At 39.7% G+C, this 17,550-nt stretch overlaps 1 protein-coding gene across 2 annotated transcripts in view; it reads left to right on the top strand.

The window, feature by feature from the left end:
• Positions 1-17,550, top strand: part of UTP18 (UTP18 small subunit processome component) — a 41,177-nt gene that overhangs the window by 11,949 nt on the left and 11,678 nt on the right. The window contains exons 5-11 of one of the 2 annotated variants that reach the window (XM_055331904.1): positions 2,688-2,776; positions 4,907-5,032; positions 5,131-5,305; positions 5,537-5,725; positions 10,401-10,501; positions 10,749-10,839; positions 12,266-12,389. In XM_055331904.1, coding sequence (XP_055187879.1) covers positions 2,688-2,776; positions 4,907-5,032; positions 5,131-5,305; positions 5,537-5,725; positions 10,401-10,501; positions 10,749-10,839; positions 12,266-12,389 — 895 coding nt within the window. The remainder of the gene's footprint in view (positions 1-2,687; positions 2,777-4,906; positions 5,033-5,130; positions 5,306-5,536; positions 5,726-10,400; positions 10,502-10,748; positions 10,840-12,265; positions 12,390-17,550) is intronic. The other variant, XM_055331911.1, reaches the window with a different exon arrangement.

The following is a 17,550-nucleotide window of genomic DNA, read 5'->3' on the forward strand; positions in this document are numbered from 1 at the left end:
TTTTTTTTTTTTTTTTTTTTTTTTTTTTTAAGATTTTATTTATTTCATGAGGGAGAGAGACATAGGCAGAGGGAGAAGGAGGCTCCAGGCAGGGAGCCCGATGTGGCTTTTGATCCCAGGACTGGGGGATCACACCCTGAGCCAAAGGCAGACACTCAACCGCTGAGCCACCCAGGCGCCTCTCTTTCCAAGTTTTTTTTAACAAGTTTCACATCCCTTATCCTTTTACTTTTTTATATTATATGATTTCTATCTCCTTGTTTACTGGTTGCCTTCTTAGATGAAATATAATTTTATTACTCATTTTAGAGTGCTGCATGCACAGAACAATTTAGGCCCATGTAATTATAGGTGATCTTATGCTAGCTCTTGAGACAGAAAGCCTCCCAGATCTCAGTGGATTAATCTAGTAGAAATTGTTTTTTTTTTAATGCGTATAAAACTATGGTGGTAAGAATGGGATGATGTGCTTTGGGGACTCAGGAGGTTCTCCCAGCTTCACACTGGGTTTTTCCAAGTTGACCAAGAGGTTGACATCCAGGCAGCTTACAGGGGAAGAGTGAGCGGCTCACCCAATAGTGGCTTTAATATGGCCTGTCCTGGGCGTGGTACATGATACTTTGACTTAGATTGTATTGGTCAGAGCTCAGTCATGAGACCACAATGACTACATGGGCTCCCAGGAAATGCAGTTTGTCTTTGTGCCATGAGAAAACTGTGACCAGACCCCAGCTTCACACTTGTCCCAGCATGTTAATTATATCAAATATTTCATCGAGTATCTTTAAAAGAGAAGAAATGTACTCCCACTTTAAATGTAATTAGAATACTATCATAGTATCATAATATCATCATAGGCCTTCAAAAATCAACAGTTAATTTCTTAATATGGTGGATTGTTTAGTTGTTGCTGTGTTGTTCGTTTATCTCCTCCCATCCTCCAGCCCAGATCTTTTTAGCTTGCTTTGTATTCTGCTTGGTCTTAACAGTGCTTTTGAATCTAACTTGATGTCTTTTTTAAGTTTTGGAAATTCTCACTGATCATCTTTTCAAATACTATTGCTGTTCCAGTCTTCTTTTTCTTCCGCTCCACCAATTACATGTGTGTTAAATGTTTTTATTTATTTTTTAAAACCTATTTTGCATTCTTTTTTGCATTTTCCATCCTTTTTACTTTCTGTACTTTAGTCTGGATATTTTTTTTCTGATCCATTTTCCAGAGCACTGATTGTCTCTCCAGCTAATTTTTATATGCCATTAAAAACATCCACTGGTGTTTTAGTTTTAACTATTATAATTTTGGGTTCTAGAATTTGCGTTTAGCTCTTTTTTTAATAATCTGGTTCTCTGGTTCAATTCTGAATATTGTCTTTCATTATTCTTGAACATTTTAAACATAATAACTTACTTTAAAAAAATGTTTTGTGTAATTATTGGAGAGAGAGAGAGAAGGAGAGAGCACAAGCAGGGGGAGCAGCAGAGGGAGAAGCAGACTCGCCACTGAGCAGGAGCCGGGGTTCATGACCTGAGCTGAAGCAGCCACTTAACTGACTCAGGCACCTCTCAACAGAATGTTTTAAAAGCTTATGTCTGGGATCCCTGGGTGGTGCAGCGGTTTGGCGCCTGCCTTTGGCCCAGGGCGCGATCCTGGAGACCCGGGATCGAATCCCACATCAGGCTCCTAGTGCATGGAGCCTGCTTCTCCCTCTGCCTGTGTCTCTGCCCCTCTCTCTCTCTCTCTCTCTCTCTCTCTCTCTCTGACTATCATAAATAAATAAAAAAAAATTAAAAGCTTATGTCTGAAAAACTCAGTTATTTAGATCACCTGCTGAGATTGTCATTTATTCCTTAGGTTTTCAATCAGGTTGCCCTACCTTGTCATTACTGACCTAGTTATATTTCATTGAGTGCTGGACACTGTAGTAAATAGTATTGCTTAATAAGAAGACCAGGATATCTTTTCCTCCAGAGAATTTGTACATTTGTTTCTGAGTAGTGGCTGGGTAAGGGGCACTAGCAGTCCCACAACATCTTATTGAAAAGATTGAGAGCTGGGTTTCAGTTCATGGAGGATTTTCTTATAATTCTTTGATTTTACCTTTAGTCCCCGAGTATCCTTTTGTGACCCCTACCTGAAGCCTGGTGGTTTACCAGACCCCCTTAAGAACCTCAGAGGGCTTTTGTGCTGTTTTTTGCTCTCTTCTCCCTGCGAGTATTTTAAAAATATTGGTCAGCTCCTTGGGTCTCTTTAGTAGAACCATCAGGAGGAAGGCAGCCCTGTTAGCTCTCTTTGAATTTCTGCTACTCAGTTTGCCGACCTTGATCTCATTCATCTAAACATGCTAGTTCTTTTTCATGCTATCTCATTAGCCATTTTGCCATAGTTACGAATTGTTCTTCTGAAATTAAATACTGCCTTTAACTTTTATTTTCTTGCATCTTTGTGAAGGTAGATGTTTCATTCCAGAGTCAGGCTTTTTTTTTAACCATATATATTGGATTTTGTGTTATTTTCCCCCTCCCCTTCAGGTTTATTTTGCTGTTTTACCAACTGCAGCGTAATAAAGTGATTGAGATTGGAGGCTGGAATGGGGGGAGTCGAAGTTTGAAATACAGACAGACATTTGGGGAAGGTAACGGCCATCTCACTGATTCTAAAGCTCAGCCTGTGTGTTTGTTTGTCTTAGATGAAAGTGAAGAGGATGAAGATGATCTGTTGCAAAGGACTGGGAATTTCATATCCACATCAACCTCACTTCCTAAAGGAATCCTAAAGGTGAGAGTCAGGGAAATGGGGCCTCTAGCCAACTACCTCTGAAACCCAGAATGCTTCCCAATTGCAAATGTATGGGTTCGCATTCTCTGTGGGATTAAATGTATTGCTGTTGTTTATTCTTCTGCGGAAATGGTCAAGAAGATTAAATTAGGTCCCCAGGGATCTTTTGACAATTGTGTTTGACTTCTTCAAGGTTTCTTTTAACCCTTTTTAGGTTTCTTTTAATTTCCACGGGCAATAGCCTGGTTCATGTTGTCGTCATCTCTTACCTCCTGTATCGCGTACTGCAGTCACTTTGTGTGACTCGCCTCTCACTTCCACTTTACTCTTCCTATTCTTCATTTAGTACTACCCAGGAGGGTCTTCCAAAAATAAAACATCAGGTCATATCACTTTTCATCACTTTTTGAAAACTTCTGAATTCTTTTTTTTTTTTTTTTTTAAAGATTATTTATTCATTAGAGACACAGAGAGAAAGGCAGAGACCTAGGCAGAGAGAGAAGCAGACTCCCCACAGGGAGCCTAATGTGGACTTGATCCCGGGAGCTGAGGATCTCCCTGAGCCAAAGGCAGACACTCAACCACTGAGCCACCCAGGCATCCCAAAACTTCTGAATTCTTTTTCACATTCTACACTGCTTTTCATAACCTGGCATCTGCCTACGTCTGAAATTTCATCTCAGAAGTTTTCCCCTTACTTCCTACCTACGTTCCCTAGGTCTTCTTTCTGTTAAACATGTTGAGTCCTTTCTCACCTTAGAACTTTTGTTCTTTGTCCTGCCTGTCTGTCAGGCATTGCTAATGGCCAGCCCATTGGTACCTTTCCCCTCAAATGACAGGTCCTTCCTGACTATCTTTTTTAAGTGGTCCACACTAGTTACTTTCTTACTCATCGCTGTATCTAACTTGCTCATTGTGGTAATGAAGTGCCTGCCCAACATAGTGCTTCAGTTAAATGTCTGTTAAATAACCAGATCTCTCTCTGACATACATTTTTTTCCCCATTATAAAATGGTGGCATGCTTTAGATGGGGGAGGGAACCCTATTATGACAAATTACCAGGAGACAGAGTATTTGTGTTTTCTTTACCTTATGAAAGTAGTTTACTCAGCCCTTCATAGGGTAAATTCATTTCCCCAAAATTACAGTTACCATAAAACTCTAACTCCATTTGTTACAAACGAAATATACACATAGTACTCACTTTGTCTTTTGTGTAATTTTTAATTTTTATTTATTTTAAAAAAATTTTTATTTACTTATTTCACAGAGAGAGAAAGCACACAAGCAAGGAGAGAGGCAGAGGGAAAGGGAGAGGCAGGCTTCCTGCTGAGCAGGGAACTCAACACACAGCTCAATCCCAGGACCTTGCGATCATGACCTGAGCCGAAGGCAGACGCTTAACTGACTGAGCCACTTAGGCACCTCATATAATTGAAGTTTTAATATATAGAGAATAACCCACAAAAACCAAGAAATAACTGAAAATAGCCTAGATGCATGAGGTCATCATTGCTTTAAACTAGGAGCCATGTGTTCTATGGGGAGAACATAAGCTATGCATGCCAACCACAGAACCATGGGAACAATTATATAGTGCCTCTTATTTTGTTCCATGAATGTAAAGATGCTAAAGTAGCAGTTTTAAGTAAAAAATTTCTGGAAGTCAGAGTATCGTAACTTATATGGGTGTATCATGAGAAAATGACTGTATCCTGATGCTCTAAGACCTTAACGATTTCATCCCTTCATTTGAAAGAAGGTAAAAATGGATTATTGTATAGTAAAATGACTTGCTAGTTGGTAGCAGAGCTGTGGTTTTCTGGTTACCTTTCCAGTGCACTTTTTTTTTAAGATTTTATTTATCTGTCTGAGAGGGAGCACAAGCAGGGGTAGGGGCAAAGGGAGAAACAGGCTGCCCACTGAGCAGGGAGCCTGATAGGGGGCTCGATCCCTGGACCCTGAAATCATGACCTAAGCCAAAGGCAACTGCTTTACTGAGCCACCCAGGGGCCCCTCCAGTGCCCTATCTTCTGCATCATGAGCTGTGTTATGTCTTTTCTTTATGATTAAAAAAAATAATGTTAACCCATTTGCAGTGATTAAATTCTAGGTTTATTTTTCCATAGATAAAGAACTGTCAGCATGCTAATGCGGAACGTCCCACTACTGCTAGGATTTCCTCTGTGCAGTTCCATCCTCGTGCTCAGGTTGTGATGGTTGCTGCACTAGATAATGCTGTATCGCTGTTTCAGGTATGCATTTTTAAATTAAAACTTGTAGTCAGTAGTATTTACTCCCAGGATACAGAGTCTAGGAAATAACCAAAAGGAATGTTTCCATTTCCTTATAGGTTGATGGAAGAACAAATCCTAAAATCCAGAGCATCTATTTGGAAAAGTTTCCAATCTATAAGGCTTGTTTTAGTGCTAGTGGAGAAGAGGTTTTAGCAACGAGTATCCACAGCAAGGTTCTTTATGTCTATGATATGCTGGCTGGAAAGTTAATTCCTGTGCATCAAGTGAGAGGTAAGGTTTCTCTTGCACATGCGGCCGATCACCCCTCTTCCCTGCCAGCCCCACAGCTGAGTTCAATTTAACAGTGTTTACAACCACTTTCCCCCATTGGATTCTTAAAAATGAGAGTATCTTTAGTTTTAGCATTCAGGGTATGTCATTGTGTTGAGATAACACATCCAAATGAAAGTAGTGAACTTTTTATTGAGTGCTTATGGGAAAATTGGAATTTTTTTCTCCTAGAGCAGAAAAGCAACTGGAAATGCTTGGCTGTAAAATTAGCAGTTGATGCAGCAGCAAGAGCTTGGGAGCTAGAAGACTGGAGTCTCAAGTCCTCAAAGTATTTCACCTCTCTGGTCTTCAGGAAATTTGGGATCTCTCTTGTTCCTCTCATGTGTGTTATAATAGAGTTTTGGTTTACATTTAAAGGAAGTAAGCGTTGCTTTTGGACATCATAATGTATTTTAAAGACTATTTTAAAAAATCTTTTTATTAGGTGAAAATGTATCTTCTTCTACCCTTCCCATTCTTCCCCTCCACATATCACCACAAAATCCAGTGACACCTTTATGAACCCTCTGTGAACCTAGGCCCTTATAGTGAGGTTGGCTGGGTTAGCATTGTAAGTGTTGGGAGGTGGCATTAATGATGCTCTGGCTTCCTGGAGTTTCCCTGTTACACTGTAGGTATGTTTGGGGCTGTAAAGGACAAGGGTAGCTCTTTACAGCTTTTTTTCTAATTGTTCAAAGTGAATGAGACCAACTTCAGAAACATTTATGGTGTTTCTTTTCATTGTTTCCAGTCTTCTGTTTTCTGTGTTCCCTGACACTTGGTGATCCTTTCCATGTGGGTTCTTAGTTTAAGCATGTTTTAACCCCGTGCTTCTCAGTAATGTGCATATGAATCACCTGGGGAACTGGTTAAAGCACAGACTGATTCTCTAGGTGTGAAGTGGGCTTGATTCTGTATTTTTAACAAGCACTTAGGTGATGCTGACCTCACTTTGAGTTGAAAAGGCTTAACCAGTCTACCCATATTGAAGCAGAAAACAGCATATAGTTGTTAACTTTTTTCACATTCTGTTCTACTAAATGAAAAGGCATAGGCTTTTTTTCCATCCTTGCCTTCCATCCTTTTGCGAATAGCAAACCCGGGGTTGGCCAAGATACAGTTAGTGATGTTTACCATGCAATCTGCTGGTACGCAGGAGAGTGGATCTAATCGCTAGTTTATTCTGAGATGTGGCATTTGCCTTTCCCTCTCAGTATTTCCTCTCTTCTTTCCTCTGTAAGCATAGCTTGGCAATAATGATGATAATGATAAAGTTAAGTGTATTTCCTTTTGTGGGCTGGTTGTTGAACACTATTTTCAGTCTTATAAAACACTACAAATGACTCAAATTAATGAAGGATGTTAGGATGGAGGGAGAAATTGCTGACTGGTTAGAATATGCAAACGTATACATATGTAAATTTGTCTTAAATGTAAGTTTAAAAAATGAGGAATACAGAATTGATGGATTCTAAAGAATTCTGAATTAACCCGATGGTGCTCATAATATGGGGTCCAGGGACTCTCAAAATTCTCTGATAGAATTTAGAGGTCTGTGAAGTCAGTTGAGAAGAATATTACATCTTTATTTTTACTAACCTATAACTGAGGTTTAGCATGTCCTTCAGTTACGAAAGTTTTTGAACAAGAAGGGGACCATATGTTTCACCAGACTGATACAAAAAGGTTGAGCACCCCAGATTACTAGTTCAAACTAGTCCAGAAGCAGTTTCTGTTATATTATTTAGAAGAACAATTTTTTTTTTAAAGATTATTTGTTTATTTATTCATGAGATAGACACACAGAGAGAGGCAGAGACACAGGCAGAAGGAGAAGCAGGCTCCATGCAGGGAGCCCGATGTGGGACTCGATCCTGGGACTGCAGGATCATGCCCTCAGCCAAAGGCAAACACTCACCACTAGGCCACTCAGATGTCCCTAGAAGGACAATTCTTTTCTTTCTTTTTTTTTTTTTCAGAGGGACAGTTCTTAAGAGAGATCTTGTTCTAGGTAAACACATGAGGAATTTGACCATTTGGGAATTAAATTAGTTGGTCAGGCAGCCATTTTGATTATAAGCATAATACTCAAAGGTGTGGTAATATCTGAGCTTCAGTTTTCTCTTTGTATAAAATTGAGGGTCCTAAATATTAAAAAAGGTAATTTTAGGGCAGCTCAGGTGGCTCAGTGGTTTAGCACCGCCTTCAGCCCACGACCTTATCCTGGAGACCCAGGATCAAGTCTCGCATTGAGCTCCCTGCATGGATCCTGCTGCTCTCTCTGCCTGTGTCTCTGCCTCTGTCTGTCTGTCTGTCTCGATCATGAATAAATACATAATCTTTAAAAAAAAAATTAAGTTTTTTAATTTTATTTTTCTAGTTTTTATTTTAATTCCAGTTAGCATACAGTGTTCTGTTTCAAGTGTACAATATAGTGATTCAACACTTCCATACATCACCTGGTGCTCATCACAAGTACACGCCTTAATCCCCATCACCTAGTTAACCCATTCCCCCATCCCTCGACTCCCCTTCCTTCTGGTAACCATCACTTTATTCAAAAGAGAAAATTTTTACCATGAGTACAACCACATGGTAAGTGCTCAGTTAGCAGTAAGTAACTGCCACCATTTTAGGAGTAACATATAATCTGTCCCATCACAGTCCACTTTCCATCTTATGGAATTTGGCACTATTATTAATAAATTGGCCATTCTTTTTCTTATCACTTGTTCATTAGTTGACCTCAAAATCTCATTCACAGAACTGTGAAAAGATTTCTATCTGGTATCTTTATTTATTTTTATTTTTAAAAGATTTTTTGTTTATTCATAAGAGACACAGAGAGAGAGGCAGAGACACAGGCAGAGGAAGAAGCAGGCTCCTCACAAGGAGCCCAATGTGGAGCTTGGTCCCCAGACCCTGGAATCACAACCTGGGCCAAAGGCGGACGCTCAATCACTGAACCACCCACATGTCCATATCTGGTATCGTTAAAGCATTATATTTTCTTTGGCAAGGTCATATACATTTTATCTGGTTCCTATTTTGGAAGATTCAGCATTTGTTAAAAGTAATTAAAATGTTGATATTAGCATTTATTACCACTTTTTGCGAGGTTAAAAGTAAAATATTATATACGTATAACTGGTATGCTGTAAGTTTTGGATGAAAATACTATTATCTTTTTTTTTTTCCAATTAATTGCTAAATCAACTACCAGACTTAATTTGCTGCAAGTCTAGTATTTATTTCTGAAAGACCCCCCCCTTCTTGAGTTCCCTCAAAACAACAAGCTTACTCAGGCATAAGGTCTTTTAGCCAGCTGTGGGCAGAGAGCAGGCACTGTGTAATGAGCCCTTTGGCACTTTGCCTTTTGCTGCCACACCAGGTCTGTCTCTGCCCAGTATGAGAGAACTTTGTTCCCTGTGGCTCTCATGATACATGTGCAGTCCATATTCCTGTGTGGGTGTGGTGGTCCCCAGCTGTAGGCCATTTAGTTCTCATATTTCTTCTGTGTCAGTAAGATTTGGTCTGGAGGAGCTTCCAGCTCTACACTGCTGGAACTAGCCTCCCTTCCCTGCTTCATCATGTGATGGGATTTTCCTTTTGCTTGGAGCTGTTTCTGTATACTATAGTCAGAATGTAAATTTTGACCAGAGTGGGGGATGAAAATTATCCTAGATGGAATAGATTCATAGTGAAGGAGTAACCCCAGTAATTGAAAATTGTATCTGGATTGATTTCCATCAAGAGACCTAGGGTATAGTCCCTGGGGCAGCACTAGAGTGGGAGGCCCAGTTTTGTAGGATTTTTGAACCATTTAGACAAAAACTATTAATAGGATAAAAGATCATCTGTGGGAGCCTTAACTAGCATTTTCCTGTAGAGGAACAAGGGTTCTTCACTAGATTTTTCTAAATGTATTTATTCTGATGACTATATTAACTTAGCAACTTAAACATTTTTTTGAAATACTTTTTGATCAAGCAGTGCATTCATTTGGTGCAAAAATCCAATACATAAAAAAGGGTGAAGAGTGAAAAGTTTCCCCTGGTCTGTCTCCCTGGCCACCTGCTTCCCTTCCCTAGAGGTAGCCAGTTGAACCTATTTATGTATCCTTTCTATTAAACAAGTTTTTAATGAGTTAAGTTTGCTCACTAAGTCATCATGATAGAGTCTTCTGTATGGTCAGTATGAGCCTTTTAGGCATGGAAAAAAGAGTATGTCCCTTTGTTAAGTAAGTAAATCGACACTTTATATACTTAGCTCATGTGATGAGGTTACACAAGTCACATTTTTGGAAGCTAATCAACTCTTGAATACATTGACACTTTGTGGTTTTCTTTTTCCCTTTCTTATTTATTTAGTTTTTCCTTTTTGCCTCTACCAAGTTAAGACTAGACTGCTTCATCATGGGCTGTTTAGTTGGTAGTCAGCAACTAGTTTCAGTGTGTTACTGTGTTTTAGCTGTCTCTCATGGCTGTATATTTCCCTCCTGGTAAATGAACTTTGTGACAAAGAAGTATAATTTATCCTTTTAGTTAATTACAGATATCACCATTTACATTTGGAAAATTAGTTGGTACGTTTACTATTCGGGGAGCTGAATCTCTGGCTGCAGTTCAAATGGTGAATGTTAACCAAGACAGAGAAGAAGAGTAAGCACTTTGTAATGACCTTGTATTTGGGTCAGACTCACTCAGTGTGAGCCTACTTTTGGTTTAGTTTGAGCCATTTAGATGTTTTAAAAGAAATTCTCAATTGCCAATGAATGATAATGTTATCATTATAACATTATACCATATTAGGGACCATATTAGGGACCATATTAACCATATTAGGGACGCCTGGGTGGCTCAGTGGTTGAGCCTCTGCCTTTGGCTCTTGGGATCCCGGGGTCCTGGGATTGAGTCCTGCATCATGCTTCCCACTGGGAGCTTGCTTCTCCCTCTACCTATGTCTCTGCCCCTCTCTCTCTCTCTCTCATGAATAAATAAATAAAATCCTTTAAAAAAAAACATATTAATTCTTATTGATTTGTCTCCTCTCTTAGGTTTGAAAGAGAAGCTAGTGAGGAGCTTTGAAGTCTCTCCAGATGGGTCATTCTTGCTGATAAATGGTGTTGCTGGATATCTTCATTTGTTGTTGATGAAGGTGAACCATTATTAGTGGTTGCTTGTTCTTTTAGGACAAGATTTTTAGTGTAGGGATAGTCTTTGAACCATAACTCACAGTGTCCTGAAATCTGCATCTTAAGCAGGGGGGCACAGTGGGACTTGGGAAGAGCTTCCGAGTGTAGGGACAAACATAGCTGAGTAGGTACTACGAATCACACTGAGCCAGTGTGATTCTTCCATGCACCTCTTAGCATTTTGATAAGTAATATTTGTTATTCTTCCAGACTAAAGAATTGATTGGTAGCATGAAAATTAATGGGAGGGTTGCAGCGTCCACATTCTCTTCAGATAGCAAGAAAGTATATGCCTCTTCAGGTAAGTTAATGACATGATCATCTAAAGCTTTTCTTAAAGGCTTTGGATGTGTTTATATTTCAGATTTAGCCAAAAACAGTGTTTGATTTTAGACTTTTGTGTTAGTTAGAAAGTCATTTTTAATTTTAGAATTTGTCATTGCCGGGCAGCCCGGGTGGCTCAGCGGTTTAGTGCTGCCTTCAGCACAGGGTGTGATCCTGGAGACATGGGATCAAGTCCCACGTCAGCTCCTTGCATGGAGCCTGCTTCTCCCTATGCCTGTGTCTCTGCCTCCCTCTGTCTCTCTCTCTCTGTCTCTCGTCAATAAATAAATTTAAAAATAAAAAAAGAATTTGTCATTGCCATTTGTCTTCTTATTTACTAACTAGTAATAGTGAAGAGCTAACTGTTTAACCATGTTACCATGTTTGGGGAAAAGATGGAAAGAAAATACTTATTTAAAAGATGATTCATTTTCAGACTTTGTTTTTGAAAGTTACTTGGAATCATCACCCTTTTTCTTTTAGAAGTATGTCTTCACTTGGATAACGTTTTGAATGTTCTTCATTATTGACGGAAGACAATTCAGATCTCACCCTCTGACTTCTTGTGGTGCAGTTGACCAACTATTTCTCACTCTTGACAGTCTCTAATCTGGCACTTTTCTGCTCTTTGCCTCTGTCCTGTGCCACCTTGGACTCTTAGTCCCTTAACTGTAGGATCTTGGGGCCATCATAATCTCAGTGTAGTTCATGCTGCTTGGTAGTGGGAGGCATCAGAGTGGTTCTACCACTACCTGTGGTAGTGGTTCTACTATTCTTCAATCTCTGTGGGGCTCTTTAGCATAATTTTTGCTATACTTCAGCTAAGAGCACCTGATAACATAGCATTAGGGGCTTTGAGGTATAATTGACATATATTAAATCACAACAGTGATTAAATGTTTGTATATATTGCAAATGATCACAGTAAGTCTAGATATCACCTGTCACCGCACAGTTACAATTTTTTTTTCTTGTGATGAGAACTTATAACATCTCTCTTAGCAACTTTCAAATATGCTCTACTGGGACGCCTGGGTAGCTCAGTGGTTTAGCGCCTGCCTTCGGCCCAGGGCATGATCCTGGAGTCCTGGGATCGAGTCCCACGTCGGGCTCCCTGCATGGTGCCTGCTTCTCCCTCTGCCTGTGTCTCTGCCTCTCTCTCTGTGTGTCTCTCATGAATAAATAAATAAAATCTTAAAGAAAACAAAAACAAATAATGCTCTACTGTGTTGTTAACTGTAGTTCACCATATTATATATTGTCTCCATGATTTATTTTATAACTGGCTTAAAAAGTTGTTTTGGGTTTTTTGTTTTTTGTTTTTTTCTTTACAGATTTATTTATTTTAGAGAGTGCAGTAGTGAGGGAGGTAACCATACTTTTTTTTTGGCTCTTTAATTCAGGTGATGGGGAAGTTTATGTTTGGGATGTGAACTCTAGAAAGTGCCTTAACAGATTCGTTGATGAAGGCAGTTTATATGGATTAAGCATTGCCACATCTAGGAATGGGCAATATGTGGCTTGTGGGTAAGTAAAGAGAGGTTCTTGTAACCTTAATGATGTGCTAGTGGAAAAATATTAAAGAATTGAATACAGTAGATAGTGCTTAAGTAGTTCTATTTATAAACTGTTCAGTAATAGAAAATCAGTACACCCAGGTCTTTTGCACATCATCTTAATGCAATGTTTAATAATGTTAATGGTGGCTAATCAGCTCTTTGACAAAGAAATACTGGACTGCTTTATATCATTGTATTTTTTCTTGTATTTGAAATATTCATTTATTCACATCAGGTTTTCTTATTACTCTTGGTTTCTTGCCGTTGATAAGGAAACAATAAGTTAAACTTTGGGTTTAAGTTTCAAAGATACTTAAAGCACTTTTTTCTTCAGCTAGTGGTATAAATCAAACATGTTGCTAAGAAATACTGTTTGTTAATATTGTAGAAACTTTGAAAATATTATCTAGAACATGTTACTGTGTTGTCACTGGAAAGAAATGGTTGTTACACTAGGGGAAAGATGGCTCTATTCTCCTACTTGATTCTTTTTTTTAGTATTTTTATTTTATTTACTCCTGAGAGACACAGAGAGAGAGAGGCAGAAACACAGGAAGAGGGAGAAGCAGGCTTCCCACAGAGAGCCTGATACAGGACTCGATCCCAGGACCCCGGGATCACAACCTGAACCAAAGGCAGAGAGGCTCAGCCACTGAGTCATCCAGGTGCCCTCTCCTATTTGATTCTAAAGATGCATGGGGCGAGGGGGCATTGGAGACTTACCTGAATTTCTGATTATCTTATTTTCCAAGCCACTCAACAGCACCTGAAACTTTAGATCTTCTGACAGTGGATTTTTATGACGTTCTTAGTGTATACACAACTTCAGTCAAATCTCCCTGGGTGAGAGATGAAGTGGGTCTTGCCATCTGTTAGTATGGCATATGCTTTCTTCATTCCCTCCTTCAGGTTAAAATTGGGGCAAATCCTTGTAAACATCCCCACCACCATTTGAAAATTGGTCACCTACTACCTTTGGGGCATGGGGTGGGGGCGGGAAAGAAGGTAAAACCAGGCTGTGGAGCTTGGAGACCAGGTCCAAATAAAGGCCTTGACAAAGGCCCCTTCCTGTCCTATGTTCTCTCTAGTCACCACACCTACTACAGACCTATAGGGAGGGATGTCCCCATGTGAGCCCAGCATTTGCCCAGTGTGTGCATGATGGCAGTAGTCCATGGTTAGCAGAACTTCTGGGAGTAAAGCTCCCTTAAAATGAAAGCTGACGTTGAAGCTAATTTTAAATAATTTTAAGCAGAATTGCCCCCAAATGACCTTCACTCAAATTTGTGAAGTTAGTTTTCTGGTCCTTGCCTCTCTTTTTTGAATTACTTTTATTATTTTATTCATGGACCCTTTGAAGAGCCCAAAAAGGAAAGAATCTAATACTAGTTTAAACTCATTTGGGATCCCTGGGTGGCGCAGCGGTTTGGTGCCTGCCTTTGGCCTAGGGCGCGATCCTGGAGACCTAGGATCGAATCCCACATCGGGCTCCCGGTGCATGGAGCCTGCTTCTCCCTCTGCCTGTGTCTCTGCCTCTCTCTCTGTATGACTATCGTAAATAAAAAAAATAAAAAATAAAAAATAAACTCATTTATTTGTCCTCAGTGTAATAGAATTCTGATGTTCTTGGTCAAAGACCATTATTAGGTTTTTATTGTTATACCTGTAGAGAAAGGCCTTAACCTTGTTAGAGGAATTTCTGAGGTTATTAGAGAGGTAGGGAGGAGTTACTGGTGGTGGAGAAGCCAGAGGCAGGAGTAGCTGAACCCCACTGGCTGGTGCTGGCTCCCTTTCTCTCCCCTTCCCCTTTCTTCTGTCAGCGCCTTGCTTCTCTTCTCTCTACCCTCTGCTGCCCTCTTTGCCCTCCTCCTCGTAGGACTGCCCTGAAACCCCTCTCTCTAGGCCTCTGCTGTTAGGAATTGACTCCTTTGGTCTAAAAACTCCTCTGTTTTGTATCTGTTAATTCTTCTCATTCAGTGTCCTGACATAAGGTAGATGCTTTGAATGTGGTTTTAGCTCTGATAGGGCGATAGGGAAACTAAGATTGTAAATAGTTCCACTTATGTTGTTTTTTATGGCATTTGTTAACGTAAGGATTGCAATATGCTTTTATAAAGTGTTCATATTAATTTATGCAACATCAGTATTAGAGTGTACTTGGGAAATGTCTGGCCTACCTTCATTCTGTGGATAGGGACTGATGCTCTGAAGTGTTCTCTAGGAGACCACTGAAATCACTGACAGAGTAGGGCCTAGAACCCTGTAGTCTCACTTTTTCAGGTGCAGTACCTCTCTCACTCCACTGGGTGGAATCTGTAGTTAGGTCATACCTTTGCTGCATCTTCTGTAAGTGCAACAGGGTGTCTTGTTTTGTGACTTCCTAGCTGGTCCGGAAGTCAGTCATTAAAAAGAAAGACATGTGAATGTCTGCTAGGTGCAAAGCACTGTATATTGAAGAATGAAAAGGAATTGAGACATGGCATATTCTGTCTTGTGTGTGATAGCCCTTTGTGTGCAGAGGCCCCTCTGCCTCAGAAGGTAGCTTACCAAATTCAGATATCCTCATAAGCTGACTGAGTGAGTCTCCTTTATTTTGTTTTATTTTCTCTGCTGACAGTGAGGAAGTTGGGAATGTCTCATCCTGCAGCCATGCCACAAATCACTAGCTTAGCCTCCTGTCTTTACTAGGGGTGCAAGCTACACACCACTTTGGGGTCTTTGCATTTTGAGAACTTTAGGTCAATGCCATAGAAGTATCTATTTTTGCATTTTCAGATCAAAGTTCTATCAGGTGATTAGAGATTTGTTGGCTCTAGCCTTTATCAGCTCCTTATAAATACACAAATTAAAATAGCCTTTTTAGGGCTCCTGGTGGCTTAGTCAATTAAGTGGCTGCCTTTGGCTCAGCTCATGATCCCAGGTTCCTGGAATCGAGCCCCACATTGGGCTTCCTGCTCCATGGGGAGTCTGCTTCTCCCTCTCCCTCCACCGCTCCCCTCGCTCATGTGTTCACTCTCAGATAAAATCTTTAGAAAAAAATAAATAAAATTGCCTTTATTGTTCCCATCTAAATAGTTTCAAACTTTGATTAATAATTACAATGAAAAGACTTATCAGCAATTTTTTTCCCATCATTTACCATGTGCCAAGGACTGTTTTTCTTGTGTAACTATATGTACATATGTGTGTGTATATTAACCATATATGTGTATGGGTGTATCTATATATTTTTCATATATGAATTAAGTCTCATTTCCTACTTCACAATATGGGTACTATTATCTCCATTTTACAGGTTGGGGGGCTGAGGCATTGTGAGTTAAGTAACTTGGTTAATGTTACACAGAGAGTAAGAGGTAGAGCCAGCAGTTACAACCCAAATAGTCTGGCTGCAAAGCCCGAGCTCTTAATGACTCTACTGCCTGTTTTGAAGCTATACCTTTCTGCATTTGTGTTTACATATGTACAGGCGGGATGTCTGGGTTGCTCATTGGTTGAGCCTCTGCCTTTGGCTCAGGTCATGATCCCATGGTCCTAGGATAGAGTCCCACATCAGGGAGTCTGATTCTCCCTCTTCTTATGTCTCTGCCTCTCTCTCTGGGTCTCATGAATAAATACAATCTTAAAAAAAAATGTAAAGGCAGTTTACTAGGAGTTTTGTAGATTAAGAAATCTTATAAGAAGCAAAGAAAGTTTATAGTTTAGTTTGTCTTGAGTATGAATCCTTTTGTACCATGTATGTAATCCCTTTGGAAAATCTGCTTCAACTATTCTGTTTCAGCTTTTACATAGCTTTATATTTTATCTCTTTAAATCTCTAAATGTACCTTGGATTGCTATTTCTTCTACTTAAATCTGGATTTTAAATCCTTAGCTTAAGACTTTGCTTCAGGATTTTTGTGATATCAGTAACCTTTCTGGGTTTGGAAAATATGAGAACTAGTCTTCTGGAACTTAAAGCTAATGAACAAGTGTCTCTTTCATCTTTGTGCTGTAGGATATTTTCAGTATTCGTTTTTTATTCTCATCGTTACTGTCCTGTTTCTGTTCCCTCCCTTGTTTGTGTCCAGATTGGCATCTTAGTCTAATCCTGCATGTCCATCACAGTGGCCAGTACCACATTTAAAGTGTTCAGTAGCTGCATGCATGTAGTGGCTTCTCATCTTGAACAGTGCAGATACAGAGCATTTCATTATCAAAGGAAGGTGTGTTGAATCACACTTTGTTGATAAAGAGGTCTAAGAGTTGGTTAATTTAACTTTTTTCATTGGTTGTTAATCATTAAACTGATTATTGGCAGAGCCAGGTCTGGAACTCAGGTTGTCTCATTCCCAGTTCTGTGTTCTTTCCACACTGCCAACCTCAATCAAATATTTTGATTTTATATTCAGAAAATACTGGATAATTCAGGGCTATAGAAAAATATGAAATTCATTAGGATTTAGGGCCCAGAATTAATTGTTCTATCAAAAAAATTAATTTTTTTAAAAAGACTTAATTTATTTACTCATGAGAGACACAGAGAGAGGCAGAGACATAGGCAGAAGGAGAAGCAGGCTCCATGCAGGGAGCCTGATGTGGGACTCAATCCTGGGACTCTAGGATCACACCCTGGGCGGAAGGGAGGCGCTAAACTGCTGAGCCACCCAGGCGTCCCAATTGTCCTTTAATTTTAGCACTCTCATTGAATATATAAAATGGGTTTCATTTTAGTTCATGTAGAGAATTTTCAGGCCATATATGTTTTACAGTGCCAGGAAAATCTTCAGGACATGTATGTTTCATAGTGCCGGGAAAACCTGTTTTATTGAATGTTGTGTTTCTGCCTTGGTCTTTTCATTGCTAAAAACATTGACCATTTAGCTAGGGACTGTGAGATAGAAGAACAACAGCGTGTCACCATCTTATGATTCCTGGTCCCGTGGTGAGGACAGATGTGTATCCATGTATCTCTTTATAGACAAGTCTTCATGAGGTCTGCAGTTGAGATACAGTGTTTTTTTAAGAGCGCAGGAAACAGGTGAAGACTGTCCTAACCGTCATCTGGAAAAGTATTTTTGCAGGTATTGGCACTTGAGCTAAGCATTTGAGGGCCAGGTAGGATTCAGAGAAAGGCATTGCAGGTAGTG

Source organism: Nyctereutes procyonoides, unplaced genomic scaffold (assembly GCF_905146905.1).
Source record: "Nyctereutes procyonoides isolate TBG_1078 unplaced genomic scaffold, NYPRO_anot_genome, whole genome shotgun sequence".
Lineage (NCBI taxonomy): Eukaryota > Metazoa > Chordata > Mammalia > Carnivora > Canidae > Nyctereutes > Nyctereutes procyonoides.